At 42.1% G+C, this 13,494-nt stretch overlaps 1 protein-coding gene across 1 annotated transcript; it reads right to left on the bottom strand.

Annotated features, from left to right (window-relative positions):
• Window positions 1–513: 513 nt before the first annotated feature.
• On the bottom strand, window positions 514–12,850 carry LOC134500156 (serine protease 55-like). The gene is made up of 6 exons (XM_063307708.1): window positions 12,803–12,850; window positions 11,582–11,879; window positions 5,807–6,032; window positions 4,887–5,128; window positions 1,863–2,011; window positions 514–924 (listed from the first exon to the last, which is right to left on the bottom strand). The coding sequence occupies exons 1-6, from the start codon at window positions 12,848–12,850 to the stop codon at window positions 589–591; spliced, it is 1,299 nt and encodes a 432-aa protein (XP_063163778.1). The 3' UTR covers window positions 514–588.
• Window positions 12,851–13,494: the final 644 nt, after the last annotated feature.

The following is a 13,494-nucleotide window of genomic DNA, read 5'->3' as shown; positions in this document are numbered from 1 at the left end:
AAAGGACTACCATCTTGCCCTACCGCTCCAAAAGCAAAACGCCTTGGGCCCACCTGGCTGGGATATCTATGATGCGACAATAACAACAGATCTGAAGGATTGATTCTGGTCTAGGACACCAATTATGACCGTGCTGTTCTGCTGAAGACCAAGTATAGTAAGTTCTGTAAGGCTTCCCAGAAGTGCTGTTCAAAGAAAGAGCAGAGGTATGACTACCTTGAATTCTGACCACTAGCTTTTTTTATATGTACAATATCCTTTGAGGAGGTACCTTTAGTGTCTTGCAGTATCCAGTGTGACCACAGGATGTCTCCCTGTCTTGCACAAAATATACATACAGATACTTTTCAATAGGTAATAAAGACAGTGCTAGGAACTGTGCAGGAAGTATTCTTACTTCAATACAAAAAGCTTTAATTCTAAAAAAAAACAATTTATTACATATCAATAAGGTTTAATCAGAGGATGCTCTGCTGAGAGTTAGAGCAGCTTCCAGCAGCCAGGCTCCCATCATCCTTCTGCCAAAATGGGAATCTTTGTCCAACACATTTAGAAGGTGCTAGGTTGGGGACAGACCAATATACAATATCAAAATTTTATAATAAAAAGGAGTTCAGTATAAACTGGATCCATCAGTAGCAAAACTGGAGCAATTGCGCAGGCTGTTGAAAGGAGGGGAGAAACACAAACAGAATCGGGAATAAAGACTTGAGTGTAAGGTCCAATGTCATCCACTCCTTCAGGAATAAACGGTTTTCCTTCTTGAGCTGTTGCCTTTTGAATCCAGTCAAGATAGCTGAAGACTACAGTGTAGACTGTGGGGCTTGCCTCTTGGTCACAGTTACTCCCCCAGCTTGCTATGCCAACCACAAACCATTTCATGTTGCTTCCAGAATCACAGACCAGGGGACTCCCACTTTCAACCTGGTGAAATAAAAGTACAGCTGAAATAGCCCAAACTACTACAGTAATCGGTTTTGAATGGTTCAAGATAATAGGTTAATGGTGGACAGACTATCAAATGCATTTTTGGCATCCTGAATTTAGGTGGCCTCAGTTATAACCCAAGTGGAAAGGATCAGCTTTCTCCTCCTTTTTAATACAAATCTGTCAAAGATTTTAATGAATTTTTACCCAAAAGAAATGTACATTCTTCCCCTATTTACCCTGGCCTCCATTTTAATTTCCATGTCTTATTTCTTCTGGGTTGGATTTTGGATTTTAAACACCAGAAGCCATAGACTTGCATTTTCTAATATGTATCAGTAGGATGGTACTACATAAATAATAAAAATGCTTTAAAACATAGTTTAATCCTCCAACTACTGCTCTCCCCTTCTCTTCAAACTCTTCTTTATACTTCCAACTGCCCACCAAACATGCTTTCTATTTAAAAAAAAATCTTCTTTGGAATCTTTTCCGCGTTCTTCCTCTCCTACACGAAATACACAAGAGATTAGTCTGTTGTAGCAAAACTCTTCCTTCCATTTTTGGTACTTAATGGACTAACAAACAACTCAAAGGGGTGCAAAGATATCAAAAAAGAAATAGAAAAGAAGGGAAGGGAAGGGAAGGGAAAGGAAGGGAAGGGAAGGGAAGGGAAGGGAAGGGAAGGGAGGAAGAAACACAAGCGAAGAAAATAATAATGTGTCTTTCCCCCTTTTCTGTGTATCCAATCTCCAATATTATGGAATTGAATGTAATATGTCCCTGTACACCAAGGAACAGATTTACCTTGATACTTTCCTAAAAGATCTTCCGTAGCTGTTTGAAACTTGAGTAACAAAACATGGACATCAGCAGCCTCAGTCTGCTGTGGAAGAGATATTGGGGTCTTCAGCTCAAGATGAGATTAAGTGTACCTTGCAGGTCTCCTCCATGCCTTCCTCAGAAATAGCACACAAGACGTTCCTGGTCAGCCCCTGGATTTCCTTGGAACATACGTCTCTGTCAATTAGGGTCACTTCTACCTTCGTTAATATGTTGGTTAATTTCAAATCATGATCATCATCTGCAGGCACAGAGGAAGTGGTTAAGGCCTTTTAGCAGTTTAGAATCAACCAGTAGTGGACAGGAATCAACCACATAGTATGTCACCTCAGCCTCATGGCTGTGTCTATCCAGAACAAAACCACTATTCTGGAATCTCAGCAAAGAAAACCTGGCTGTTTGTTTATTTGTTCAATGATTTAATTTTTATCCCATCTTTATTGTTTCTATAAATAACTCAAGGCAGCGAATGTACCTAATAGTACTTCTTCCTCCTATTTTCCCCACAACAACAACCCTGTGAGGTGAGTTGGGCTGAGAGAGAGTGACTGGCCCAAGGTCACCCAGCCAGCTTTCATGCCTAAGGCAGGACTAGAACTCACAGACTCCTGGTTTCTAGCCCAGCACCTTAACCACTAGACCAAACTGTCTAACAAGTGGTTTGCAGGAGAGAGGTCAGCTGCTGGATCTGGAAATAAAAACTGATAAAGTTGTTGCTTTGTCAACTAGGCCAAGAGGAAAATAGCTGATGCCCTATATTTATATTAAATATTGGTATAATATTTATACCAATGTGGTATATCACCCAGCCAAAAAGGGCCATTTACTTCTATTCCTTCTCTGCTTGAACTGGGAAGTATTTCACTTTAGTCAATGGATGCAGAAGATGCTGGGATAGAAATGGGGACAGAATACATTAAGGAAACATGACTGTCCTGTCACCATAAACAAGGAGCAACCCTGCCCATCTCATGGGATGATGTCAGAAAAAAACAGTTTTGTTCCCATGTGATGGAAAGGGATCCTGATCTCATAAACTATGAGGAAGGGAAGGGAGAAATAGGCACGGATGCACAATTTGAGGTGGGTGGGCAGCATATTGCCCTGATCCCTTTTTTTTATGGCCCTTGTAGATCCACAAGACTGTGCTGCTGAAATTTGGTGGCCAGTAGGAGAGACTTTCCACCATTTACAAGATCAATGTTTCTTGACCTTGGCAACTTTAAGATGTGTGGACTTCAACTCCCAGAATTCCCCAATTGCAAAGGTTGAGAAACATTGTTCTAGAGAAAAAATAAATAATGCATGTAACCTTTTAGTTGAACTCAACTGTAGAAATCCTTGAAAATGCCTTAAAATTAACCTCACTCTTGGGCCAGTTGAAATTATGTGTATATGTACATAAATATGTACTGTTGTATCTAATGCCAGTTTTCAAGTAGTTCTAGCAGAGATTTTTCTTTGTCTTCAAACTGATGTCCCACAGTCAATGAAGAACTTAAAACTGAAAAGCAAACAGCTATTTCAGTAAGACAACAATCCAAAGCCTGCCTCCAAATTAATTATGAAGTACTTGTAGGAAAGAAGATAAAGATTTTGAAAAGGCTTTCACATTCCCCAGATTATAGACTTTATAAAAATTCCCTAGGAATATTTTTGAGGTGAAAGAATTTTGGACAGAATGAGTGGGAAACATTCCAAAAGGAAGAAAGGAAGATTCTTAGCTGGCTCCAGGAAATCTTATTTTTGCCAAAGGAAGGTCCAAGCTGCACCTGCCATATACACTGTTTTCTTATTTTGAATCTGTAAACAATTGCCCATAAATAATATGTATGCATTCAGACTGGTAGAAAGATGTCATTCTTTACTCTGCATTACATAGAGATTGTATTCTAAGTCTTTATCTACACAGAGACTTCTATTCGCTTAGAGATTCATAGAAACATACAGTTTGACCAGGGATGCCTAATCATTTGCATATAACTGTACATGAATATGTATACATACCCTTATGTACAGTATATATACACACACACACATTCACACATACATATACACCATCCCCAGCCATAAAAATGGTCTGCCCTGATTAATAGCTGATTAAGGGAGCCATGTTAGGGAACTCGTCCCTTTAATCTTGTCTGCAACCTACTTTGGGAAGGAGAAGGGAAGTTGGCTGCTGCTTTACTCCCTTCCCTTTACCTGAACCTTGAGATCCCAAGAACCCACCAATGTCTACTGTTATCCTTCACAGTAGCAATAGCAATAATCAGTGTTCAAAGCAGGGGTGTGTCAGAAATTTTCAAGATTCCATTTCTAGTCTGAATTCATGCAGGGGAGGGGGACTGTCGGTGAAAGCATTCCATTCCTTCTCCTGGTTTTTGCTTCTGAAGCTGATAATTCATTCACCTTCCCTGCTGCTATGGGCTATATTTTTTGTAAAGACTCTTTTTACCCCTCTTCTTCTCTAGATAGGAAACCCTTGCTTCTTAATATTCCCTTGATTTTGAAAGGAGGTGGGAGATGGCCTTGAAGAAGGAATTCAACAACTGTTATGTAAACATTACCTGAGCCTGGATAGCTGGGGGTAGGGTAGGTGGGTGGGTGCGGAAAACAACTCAAAATTTCCCCATCTCAATTCTCTTTAGTGTCAAGAGGGGAGAGAGATAATCTCTATCCAGCTTTCAGGAGTCTGTCACTATACTCTACAATAATAGAGTTCCAGTAGTTCATGTGGTGTCTGTTTCCTGCCCTGGTCTACCTTGAAGGGCTGACTCAAAGCTGACTAATTTGTCTCAAAGCCAAATTAGAGTAAGAACTAGGATACAATTGTTCTTGCCCTCCTTCTGATTTGGTTTCAAGGTGGCCATTATAAAATAGAAGGCACAGTTAGAAGCTTTTTCCAACTGGAAAGGAAGGACAAAAAAAGAAAAGAAAAAGATGTTTTCAAAAGCACATGCAGGAGCAGTGGGAAAAGTGATGTCATCAGTAGCAAAGGCTTAAACATGTCACCCCATCTACATTTCTGAAATGCTTCCCTAACTTGAGATTGTAGATAAACTGACAAATTTAGGGGGAGGGCATTTGGCTCAGTCTTGGATTAGAAAATGCAATACCAGCCATTTTGGTCTTCCATGTGGCAACCCAGCAGTCTTGCCATATGCTGAGGTCCTGCAACAAGGGCAAGCAAATTGGTGTCGTTTTTTCACTGAAGCTGATGGGAGAATCCAACAAGATCAAAGCAATGTTGCTTCTCAGACTTGTACTATTGAAGTCTTCATGGATGATCACCCTGTCCAACTTCTTTTTCTCTGAAGGCTCCCCATGCAAGCGGACCACTATGGGGAGTTCTGAAGAACTTGGGAACAAAGAAGATGGAGGCAACACATTAATGGAATGTATCCATGACCCTAAGAGCTGGCCTTAGGAATCAAGAAATAAGATATACTGTTCAGTTGAACCAATGGTATATTTAGTGCAAAAATGTTATAAAGGATAAGTATATCTTTTGTATTGAACCTATATATAAGCTACAAGTTCCCTACTTTTTTCAAAATCCCTTGAATTCCCAGCTTGGAATGGCCTGAACTGTAAGATATGGATTGGTGTACCTAGGAGCTTCGACATAGAAAAAGCAGCCAAAGTATTAACTAAGACTAACTCATTCCAACTGACTGGGTGAACAGTGAACGGGGATCCTACAAGCAATAAAGTAGAGCAGGCAAGATAAGTTGAATTAGCCTGCTGTGGAGGACTGGTGGTGGGAATATGAATGAGGAGCCTTTTCATTGTTACTGTGTGGATGTTCCTGTTCCTGTTCAAAGTTCTATTCCTACCTAATGCAGTTTGCTAGTTCTCCCCTGTCATCATATGGCATCCATATCTATATAGCAGTTGGCATCCATATCTATATAGCATGCTTCAGTCCTTACTCAATTGTTATAAGACTGTGTAATCACCCTTTATTCTCCTAAAGGTGTTTGCACTTCCCTCAAATCTACTGATATCTTTCTTACATCTTCTCTGCAATACTCACAGGTCCTCCATGAAGCAGTGAGCTGCAGACAGGATCCACCAGCTGCTCAGAATTGCCCCTCTGCAGATATGCTTGCCTTTGGTTTGGATGCTGACCTGCCAAGGTAGGGTTTCAGATGCACTTGCTGGGGTTCCCTCTTTGAGTCTTGGTACTGTCCATGAAGTGGCTCTGAATTTGGGACTCAGGCCACATGAAGAAATTGGAACAGTAGGCAGTGTACTTAATTCTGTTTAAAAAAAAAAAGTGGAATTCATTCCTGTAAATTTGTGCCTCTTTTCCAAGTGTGAGAAAGTTGAGTGTGAGCTGGTTGGAACTGCATGTCTTAGCCAGACTCTGTGATAATATGACCTGGACAGCTCCAAGATTGTCATGTGTTTTCTTCTGGAATATTAAACACATTAAAAAGAGATTCCACCTACTTGCATAAGAGACTTTCAATGAGGAGGCCAGAAACAGAAGCACAAGCAGCAGCATTTTACCCTCTTTCTAAAGGGGTCCTCCACTTTTAAACTAAATGCTGAACAAAGTACAATCCTCATTGTGTAGGTCAGAACAAATGTGTTTGCCTAGAAGTGGCGTGACCCACATTTCCTCAGCCTCATGTGACCTCATGCACTAGCTAGATCACCTGTGATGATGTCATAATGGAATCCTGGGGTTTGCCTGGTATTTGCAAGCCCAGCAACAAGTGGATAAATGTGTGTCCAAGTTTCTGCTTCTGAAATTTCCAAGGGTTCTGGTTTTTTGAATGGTGAAAGGGTCAAGTGTTGCAAGTACCCAGGAAAAGGGCAGCTATCCCAGTGAAGAAAAGGCCCATACAGGTTTGAGGCTGTGGGATATATTTGATCTTTAACAGGAGTTCCAGAAGTCACATTCCAAAAAGTAGAGGCTACAACAAAGAAGTGAGCAGAACCAAGGAAAAATTAATATTGATTTCAGTTAATTAGGTCATATATGATTATAGTTTGGCAGCAATTTTTGAATATAAAGCTATATAAAGCTATTTAATGAAATAATAAAAAAAATTAGGATTAAGGGAAGCCTCTGATTTATTGCATGACCAAGTTAAAAAGACTATTAGATCAAATTAGATCAAATGAGTCCAAAATATTTTAAAATCTAAATTATGTCACGGAAATATTGTTCAACAATAAACACTTGGTCAGTCCATGTAATTAGCCTAACAGCAGGGATAATTGACTGGCCCCAACCTGAATTGGACAAACTGAATAGGAAAACAAGAAAACTAATGACCATACATCATGCTCTTTACCCAAGAAGTGACATTCACGGATTATACATATCCAGAACTAGTGCTGGTAAAAGACTTATTGCAAATAAATTATGGAAGATGAAAAACAGTCTGAATGATTACAGACAAAAAGTAAACAGGCTCTGCTTATGAAAATTTGTAAGGAAAAGCTCCTGGAGAGAACAAAAACTAAATCTGAAGTAGTTTAAATTCAGATTAACACCTAGAAAAACAAACCACTCTATGGCCAGAATATGTATGATACTGAAAGAAAGGCAGATCAAAATCAAACATGACTCTGGTTGAAATCTGGAACATATAAAAAAGAAACTGAGGGAACAATCATAACAGGTCAAGAACAAGCCCTGAAAACCAACACCATCAAAGCCAAAAATGCCAATTATGTAAAATAAACCACTGAACAGAGGGGACATACTATAGTGCCATGACACAGTGCCATGAAAATTGTACCCTGGAATTTATGTAGAAAATTTGGCTTTAGAAATCACTGGGAACTTGTGCCTAAAAAAGTTTTGCAAAATGAGAAGATCAAAATTTTGTGGGATTTCAGAACTCATATTGATACGAACTTAAAACATAATACTCCAGACAACACTGTTATAGAAAAGAACAATGTGTGGTTCATCAATGTGGCATTATGGGAGACAGCCGGTTGATGAAAGACAACTGGAGAAAATAAAATACTGTGATTTACAAACTGAGATCAAAAGACTATGAAGACAAAGATGAAATGTTATACAAATCATAATTGTTGCTCTTGGTGTTCAATATTTGGATTCACTAAATATTTAGAAAGTTTAAATTTACTGGGCCTCAAACTACTAATTTTGCTAAAACTATCCTACTTGGAACAGCAAAATTTTATAGCAATCCCTCTTAGCAACTTGGTAGCACCCAATCATTTAGACTGTGTTATTCATTTGGATGAATAGATTGTATTATTAATAGTAGTAGTAATAATAAACCAGTCATTACAGTCTCCAGCCCTAATCGCAGCAGAAACAAAAACAGGGACACCTGGTCAAATGAAAGATAATGCAAAGGGTAATGAATAAGGTTAGCTATAATCATTCACTCCTGCTCACTGTTCTTCAACAAAAATTGGAGGAACAGGGACTGGGCAAGGTGCTTTCATTCATGGGGTCTTCCACAAACCCATTCAAGAAATAGATGGTGCCAGAATAAGGTGGGTGGAACCTAAAAGTGAGTGGAGGCAGGAGGATGCAATAGGTGTGGTGATGATGGGATGTAGTCCATATTCCATACACGAGCCAGACCCAGGATATTATGTCTGTATGCGTTGCGGGGTGAGGATTGATGGCTTTATTTTCAAAACTGTGTTAAGCCTATCTTGGTATTTACCCTGCACTATTAAGCATTTCCCATCTCAAAATGGTTAAAAAATTCAGCAATTACACTGTCAAAATTAAGCCCCTTAAGTGAGAGGAAGCTCCTGGGAGTGTTTCTTCATCATCTGAAAAGATGGGAAAGATCCATGCTGAAAGTCAAAGAGATCCATTTTAAACCATTTATGACATTTAAATTTACAAACTGGACATCTGTACTTCCTGTTCTAATCTTACATTTCTGAATACTGTGGTCTGTTTACCAACAGATTATCACATGTTGATCTTTATCCACATAATGCTTTGCAGGCAAGTCAGGGGGATCTTTTGAGAAATCCTCCAGTCTTGTCTGAGAGGCAAGTTATTCTCTTTTCACCCAAAAGAGTAGCTCTCTGAATGGTTTTGCAGAGATGCAACAATGGCAGAAAATTGAGACTGTTTTTGCTGCCATCATCACCTCCAAATATGAGATCTCATTTGTCCTCGGTGAAACTCAAGCTTTTTCCACTGTTGCTCTAGTTGTCTTTTTACTTGCTTCATTACTCCCAGCTCCCTAATTAATTGGGGTGTGCATGCTTATGAGCTCTGCAATGAAGAACAAATGCTTAAAAGTATATGTAAAAATTGCTTGGCTCATTTCCAGATTCCATTAATTAAGCAGGGTGTCGGCAGAACTGACAGCCATCTATCCACACTAGTCTCCAAGGGCAAACCAAATTCATGGAGGATAAAGCTATCAGTGGCTACTAGATCACATGGTTAATTTTCTCAATACTCTAAAATTGCACTCATATCCTGCTGGCAGCCTTCCCAGTGATATCTGGCTGGCCAGATTTAATGTTGGATTAAAGAGGTCTTCGGTTTAATCCCACATGGTCTTTATGTTCTTATAACCCTGCTCTATGGAACCTTAGATAATGCAGATCTAGAGCACGGGGTTACTTCTCATATATTTATTTATTTATTAATCAAATTTATCACCGCCCATCTCCCAAAAGGGACTCTGGACGGTTTACAATAAAACATAAATAAAGATATAAAACTATAAAGCACTATAATACATAATACAATAAATATAATAAAAACCTCGATGGCTGAAAGTTCTTTATGATTTGCAGGCAGAACTGGGCCCTTCTAAGAAACTAACCATCCCCAAGAATGGCTACTCTCTCTCCTGCCCCAGCCATAATTACAGAACCAGGTCTTTAGCTGTTTCCTAAAGTCCAGGAGGGAGGGAGCCAATCTCAGTTCCAGGGGAAGGATATGCCAAAGGGCAGGTGCTATTGCAGAGAAGGCCCGCCTCCTGGACCCCACCAGATGGAATTCTCTTGCAGACGGGGTCCGTAGCATGACCTCTCTGCACGACCGGGTGGGATGGGCTGATGTGATGAGGAGGAGACGGTCCCTTAGGTAACCTGGACCCGTGCCATATAGGGCTTTAAAGGTGATAACCAACACCTTGAATTGGACCCAGAAGCATACTGGCAACCAATGCAGCTCGCGGAGCAAAAGAGTGACGTGTGCTGAACTTGGGAAACCCAAGATCGCCCACACAGCTGCATTTTGCACCAGCTGTAGCTTCCGGATACTCTTCAAGGATAGCCCCATGTAGAGCGCATTGCAGTAGTCTATATGGGAGATAACCAGGGCATGAGTGACCGTTCAAAGGGCCCCTTGCTCATAAAGAGAGATTTGGCCATGCCTACTTATCTCTAGAGAAGGGACTTCTAAATAAATACATCTAACAGGGTTGAGAATCCCACCGGCACCACAGTGATGTCAAAGAAGGAAGTATGGAAGCAATCTGCAAAACTACTAGAAAGGGTATCACTTCCCTGAAAATAACCGTGACACTCAAAGGAACAATCTGAGTGAGAAAGACTGGATCTATAACTCTCAATGAAAGCTGATGGGTGTAAATAGATATATTCTGGTTTATATATTACAGCCAGATATATTCTGGCTACAAATCAGATTATATTCATAAATGCCAATAATTAGGAAGAAAGGCAGAATAGAAAAGAACATTTTATCCCTGAGCTTGGTTTTTTTTTTCCTTTCCCCTTTCTTTTTTTTTTAGAAAATAGCAGTTATAGGGGATAATATGGATTGGAAGCCCTTTGTATGAAGAAAAAGGGTCTGACCTCTCCACAGGCCATTTTCTGAATGAACCCTTTTCCCCAAACTGTAAATTATTGCTATTTGCCACAGTTGAGCTAACAGGCAAGTCTCCCATTTCTTTGACATACATGAAGCAAAATGCCATGAAACGGATACTGACATTTTGCCATTCTGTTGTATCTCTTATTTAATGATTCAGAGACTAATGATGCCCCCCCCCACAGCCTTTGCCAGTATATTTCTCCTTAGAAGAGAAGGTCTCTAAACTTAGGCCAAAATATACACTTATGAATGCCCTTTGTTCAAAGGAAGAGTGCCAAATTTTCTGAGGAAGCTACCCATAAAAAGGGAGTAGGCTCCATTTTCAGGCCCCACAAACTTCCTTACATCTCAATTATTATTCAAGATGAGATATCTACAAAATAATCTCAACTCAGAGGGGCTCAACAACTTCCTTATGATTTTATCTTGCTTACTTGAGTGAACTGATTCACATAACAGATTGATAACAACGCTTTCAGCTAACTTTTGAAAATGCCCTTTGTGTAAAAAAGCCCTCCCTGCCCTCCAAGCCATTTTGCAGGGTGAGAGTCCATATTCTTGAAAAGTATATAAATCACGTATCCATTAGTGAAAGTTAAATAAAATCCCCACCACAAAAATCAATGAAAAATTGAATTGTGAGTCCAGCCTAGATATGGCATGATTTCTACAAGCAGGATAGGCAATTATCACTAAAGTATAAGAAACACAGAATAATAGCCCATTTTACAGAAAATGCTGTGAGTTATCATTCTTAAACAAGATCCTGGGGTGTGCTGTCTGATCACTTCTATTTGCCTGTTCCACATAATGGAAGTAGTTCAACTGATCAGAAAACTGTTATTGATAGTTTGGTTCTTGTTACAATCAAAGTAAGGAGGCCTTTTAGTGTTGCAAATCTTTGGGAGGCAGGTGGTAGCACCTGGATGAACTCCTGATTCCAAGAGTGCCTCAATAACCAATATGTATATTTCTTGGGCCCAGTATGTAAACTTGCCCGTCTTGGAGTTACTACTTCTGCAGCACATTCCTTAATTTTCCCTCCCCCCAAGGCTGGGAGGAGCAGCACAGCAGCCAGGCGCTGCGAAGAACTCTGGGGCAGAGCTGCCAGCAGACTCGTCTTGGAGCCCCCCAGAGCAGCAGAGGTATGGCCGGTAGCCAGGTGGCACAGCGAACCCAGGTGTGACACGGCAGCCTGGGGACGTGACAGGTAGCTCGGGGACGCTGGGGGCCCAGCGGATCCAGCACGGAATCCCCCAGAGAGCGGCCCCATGGGCCCACACAGACCCCCCTGGAACAGCAGAGGTGCAGCGCAACAGAATGGTGCAGTGATTCCTTATGATGGCCCAGCAGACCCAGCGGGCTGACTATAAGCCTCCCGCGAGCCCCCAGTCTGCAGGAAGAAGGAGCCAAGCATCACAGCAGAGTGAAGACCTGAGTGGGCGAGTAAGGGGCACGGTAGATGTGGGGGTGATGGTTGGGTTCCTGCAGCGCTGAGAGCAGGAGCTGAAGTGCTGGGGAACTCCCCAGAGTGGATGTTTGTTGTATGATTGGATAGAGGGACCCCTAACCAGGGAACCTGGAGGGCCGGGATTGGGGGGAAATGGAAATAGGAACTCTAGGGGATTTAGGGCGGGTTGTTCCATTCAGATGGTGATGGGACAGGGGTGTCATGGTGGGAGTCAGAGGGTGGGCCATCTTCAGGGAAGACGCCCCCAGTGTTTAGTACTGGTGATGTGTTCTGGCCCTCTGTACTCAAACCCAGGCCCCGGACAGCAGATCCATGGAGGCCCTGGCTTTCAGCTGCTGCTGCTTAACGCCAGGTTGGTTAACAACAAGCCACACACACCCCACACCATACACGATCTGATCATTGAGGAGGGGACAGACTTGGCTTGTATTACTGAGATCTGGCGGGTCCTTTTGGAAATGTGCCCGGCTGGGTTCACGGTTTGGCACCAGCCGAGACTCTGGGGCAGGGGAGGAGGGGTGGCTGTTGTCATCCAGGAATCTCTAGTGGCCTTCAGGGGTGCTGCTCCACAAATAGCTGGTTGTAAGACCCTGTTTTTGAAGTTGGGCTCCTGAGAACAGTTGGGAATGTACTGTACCAGCCTCCCTGCTGTGTAGCAACCTCCTTGCCTGAGCTGCTGGAGGCCATCTCAGGCTTGGCGATGGAGTTTCCCAGACCTATGGTTCTGGGGGACTTCAACCTACAATCCTGGGGCATGCCTCGAAGGTGGCTCGGGGGTTCATGGCCACCATGGTGGCCATGGGCCTGTCTCAGATGATTCGGGACCCAACTGATGATTCGGGCCTGTCTCACACTGGATTTGGTTTTCTTGTCGGAGCAGTGGCAATGTGATCTGAGGGGAGAGCTACATCTCTTCCCCTTGTCGTGGTCAGATCATGCCCTGGTGACCTTGAGATTCTCCTATGCCACATGGAGGTAGGACCCATCCGATTGGTTCGCCCTCGGCGGCTGATGGACCCAATGGGGTTTCAGAGGGAGCTGGCGTTTATATCAGAGGATCTGCTGCATGGTTCAGCAGAGGCCCTGGCTGCTGCCTGGAATAGGGAGGAGGCAGGGGCCTTGGACAGGATCGCGCCTGTGCAACTTCTCTTGTCCCATTGAACCTGACACTCGCCGTAGTTTACAGAGGAGTTGAACGTTCTGAAGAGGATTAAGAGACGTCTAGAGTGCCATTGGAGGAAGGCAAGGACCGAACCCAACAGAACACAAGCTAGAACCATTATTAAGACCTACCTTGTGGTGGTAAGAGTGTCAAAATGTCAATATTTCTCCACCCTTATTGCATCTGGAGAATGCTGTCTGACAGCTCTGTTTAGGATCACCTGATCCCTTCTGGGGAAGGTGGATCTAGTAATTCATCTACAGTGCCATGAAG

The sequence above is a fragment of the Candoia aspera genome, chromosome 1, assembly GCF_035149785.1.
Source record: "Candoia aspera isolate rCanAsp1 chromosome 1, rCanAsp1.hap2, whole genome shotgun sequence".
NCBI lineage: Eukaryota > Metazoa > Chordata > Lepidosauria > Squamata > Boidae > Candoia > Candoia aspera.
This window is presented reverse-complemented; position numbering and strand designations above follow the sequence as displayed.

Excerpts from the sequence above, each read along its gene's own strand:
- LOC134500156 (XM_063307708.1), bottom strand. The coding sequence starts at position 12,850 with ATGGTGGCCATGAACCCCCGAGCCACCTTCGAGGCATGCCCCAGGATT. Across the intron at positions 2,012-4,886 it reads ATGGAAGACCAAAATGGCTG|ATGATGATCATGATTTGAAA; the intron begins GTATTGCATTTT and ends CTGTGCCTGCAG. Across the intron at positions 925-1,862 it reads GCATGGAGGAGACCTGCAAG|GTTGAAAGTGGGAGTCCCCT; the intron begins GTACACTTAATC and ends TTATTTCACCAG.